Genomic DNA, 3,157 nt, shown 5'->3' with positions numbered 1-3,157 from the left:
TTGGCCCCCACATTTCAGATATTTATAGACATTGATCAGATCCCCTCTCAGTCTTCATTTCTCCAGGCTGAACAGTCCCAGCTCTCTCAGCCTCTCCTCACACGGAAGATGCTCCAGGCCCATCATCATCTTGTGGCCTCCACTGGACTCTCTTCAGAAGCTCCCTGTCCCCCTTGAACTGAGGAGCATTTTTTAGCATTAGAGGTTGACTGTATGGCAGAATTAGCATGAGAAACAAAGACTAAAACTTTTAAGAAACAAAAGCCAGACCACTGCCTGTGGAGACGTGTGTGGGTAGATACCATGTCCAAACTAGATGGTACCCTGACTACAGCAGATGATCCTCCTCACTCAGGAGTGTTTGCTGCTTAAGTGATATGACTGGGAATACTAATGAACTCCTTTCTGGGACAGGTTTGGCCATGGCACTTTCCTTCTTTGCTTGGAGAACATCTACAAGAAGGTGACAGGCCGGGAACTGAAATATGAGGCTTTGATTGGCAAACCCAGCACAGTCACCTACCGCTATGCTGAATACTTGATAAAACAGCAGGCAGAGAAACAGGGCTGGAAGGCTCCCATCCAACGCCTCTATGCAGTTGGGTAAGAGACTGTTTTTCTGCTGATGTCCTGGAGGAGATGCATGCTGACTTCTCTAAAGTTTTGGGTTGGTTTTTTTTAATTGATATTTTTAAAATGAATATCAAAATCCTGCTGGTGTCTCTGGAGCCTCACATCCTGGAAGAGAGGCTTGCTAGCTTTTTGCACCCTACACTTTTAATCATTTGGAGGGTCCTGTCAGCCTAGCAAAGCTGTGCCTGCAGGACACAGAGTGCACGTAGCATGACTGGATTAAAGAAAAAGTTGAGAGACCCAGATGTTGTACTGTTAGCCCAGTTAGGCCAAACACTCCAGGATCATAGGGGATACATTACAGTAACAGCTGAAACGGCTTTGGATGTGTCTTTCCCCTTTGAAAGATGTTTGTGAAGCATGTGGCCTTCACCACAGCTGAAAAGGACACATCAAGAGGTAGACTCACCTGAGTAGGTCCAGTCTGGGTGGTTCTCCTGATGTTAAGCAAATATCTTGCACCCCTTCCTCCCTCAGTGCTGCCTTAGTCCCAGTCTGCCAGAGCCAGAAATTGATGCATGGGCTAGTTTCTAATTTCTGTTTCACACTGTGACCTTATCCAGGGATAACCCTATGTCTGATATCTATGGGGCAAACCTCTACAACAACTACCTCAAGTCAACTCACCAGAACCAGGTCCAGGCTGGGGTGAAGAGGAGCCCACAAGCAGCCAGTCCCCAAACTGAGGATCACCTCCAGCTGTGGAAGGACTGCAACAATTCAGTGGAGAGTTGTGAGTCGATTCTGGTCTGCACTGGGGTCTATCGCCACAATACAGATGTCCCGAGTAACACGGAGGAGTGCACAACGGAGACGGTGTTCCATGGCCATAGGGACTTCTGTTTTGACCCCAGCCTGGTGGAGGCATCTTACATAGTGCAGGATGTGAATGATGCTGTGCAACTTGCTTTCAAGAAGGAGAACTGGAGTTAGGGTTAAAACAGGTGTGCCTAAAAATCTACCATCAGGGATTTTATGTACTGGAAAAGGAAGAAGGGAAGAATGGGGAGAGACCTGGGGTAATCTTCTAATCTAGCCCACGTGAAAGAAAACTCCCTGTCTCAGCACTAAAAGCCCCTTGCTTTTATCGATACTCATCCGCGATCCTGACAGCTGCCAGCGGGCTTTCAACTGTGAATGTACATTGCTGCCATCAATAATTGAGCCATAATGGAAACAGGGTTTAAGGAGAAGGCTTGTCCTAGCAATCCCAGTTTTGTTCAACCATCAGAGTTCTTTTTTTGTCCACCCTTTGTGCATGAAGATCAGGTAAGCCCACCCTCCTCCTCACGATGTGTTTGAGGATGAAGCTCTTCCCTACGCAAGGAGCCACCATCAGCCAATGTACCGTTCATACAACGTACTGTCTGTCCAGTCTGTGAAGCTGTGGTGTGGTGATGCTCTGCCAAGGGAAGGCTTTAAGTCTTAACCTTCTCCTTACAAAGAGTAAGTGCCTATAGACTTTAAGAAATTCTGTTTGCTTGGGAATTTGCCACTACATCACTGTCAGTCTGAAACAAAGTCCCATTTTACAGTCCTCTAGCAGCTCTGGAGAGGCAGGGCCCCTCAAAGGAAGCTGCAGTAGCCAGAGCAACTTGCTGCAGGGCCGAGGGGAAAGTTCTATTATTCCCTCCCCCCACTATTTAGCATTCTGTGAACACTTCTGCCCTTTTACATCCCACTGGGGAGCCAGCAGCCTGCTCTCAATAGCAGAGGAAACCACCACAGAGTCTGAATTTCCAGAGGTGTCTTTGCCCGGAGCTCTGTGTTAGGGCAAGAGCTTGTTTTGGCACGCACCCTGACCCCAAATGTTGCAAGGGACTTCCACCTCCTCCAGCTGGCACAGCTTCCAATGAGGGGCACCTCTTTGGAACAAGAGCTGACCCGAGTCACAGCCCACCTTTGCTTCTTCCTTGCATGCAAGGATTGAAGGACATCATCAAGCCAGGATGGTACTTGAGCCCTCAAAACCCCAATCCTCATCTTTAAGAGTACAAATTTATCTGTCCTTCACTTTCTTTTTTCCTCTCTTCCCTCATGGGGTTTGCAACTCAGGGATACCCCATATAGTCTGATCTCTGTTGCCTCCTCTTCCTTTAGCATGCAGGTAGAGTCCCCCTAACATGAATTAGCAACTGGGACTTGCCTGCCCAGGAATGTTTCCATATCCCTAATAACATGCACCTTGCCTCTATTTTCCTAGCTTGGACTATCCAGAGAAAGACTGAGCCCTGTGTCTCCTTAAACAGTCCAAAGAAGTTAAGCAAGCATTGCTTGAGAAAATTCATGTGAAAGATTGGCTCAGTGAAGAGTGTCTTAATTCCAGGGGAGCGTTGTGATTTTAGAAGCATCCATCAGTCTGCCTGTGTGATGCTGCCTTTGGAGCCAGCACAACTGAGTTGGTGTTCCTAGTTATACTCAGCTCACACCATACTGAGATCAGAAATAGGTCTGCTCTGCCTCCTCTTCCTTCCTTCCTGCTTTACCAGGCAGCTTCATACACAGGCTACACACAAGATGTTCT

General features: G+C 47.6%; 1 protein-coding gene across 1 annotated transcript in view; it reads left to right on the top strand.

The window, feature by feature from the left end:
- Positions 1-1,566, top strand: part of HDHD5 (haloacid dehalogenase like hydrolase domain containing 5) — a gene marked incomplete at its 5' end in the record, with an annotated part of 3,305 nt that extends 1,739 nt beyond the window's left edge. The window contains 2 exons of the mRNA XM_010177175.1: positions 415-603; positions 1,197-1,566. Of these exons, the coding sequence (XP_010175477.1) occupies positions 415-603; positions 1,197-1,566 (559 nt within the window). The remainder of the gene's footprint in view (positions 1-414; positions 604-1,196) is intronic.
- Positions 1,567-3,157: the final 1,591 nt, after the last annotated feature.

The sequence above is a fragment of the Antrostomus carolinensis genome, unplaced genomic scaffold (genome assembly GCF_000700745.2).
Source record: "Antrostomus carolinensis isolate BGI_N321 unplaced genomic scaffold, ASM70074v2 scaffold54461, whole genome shotgun sequence".
Taxonomy (NCBI): domain Eukaryota; kingdom Metazoa; phylum Chordata; class Aves; order Caprimulgiformes; family Caprimulgidae; genus Antrostomus; species Antrostomus carolinensis.
Note: the sequence above shows the minus strand (reverse complement) of the source record. Positions and strands in the feature narration are given on the sequence as shown.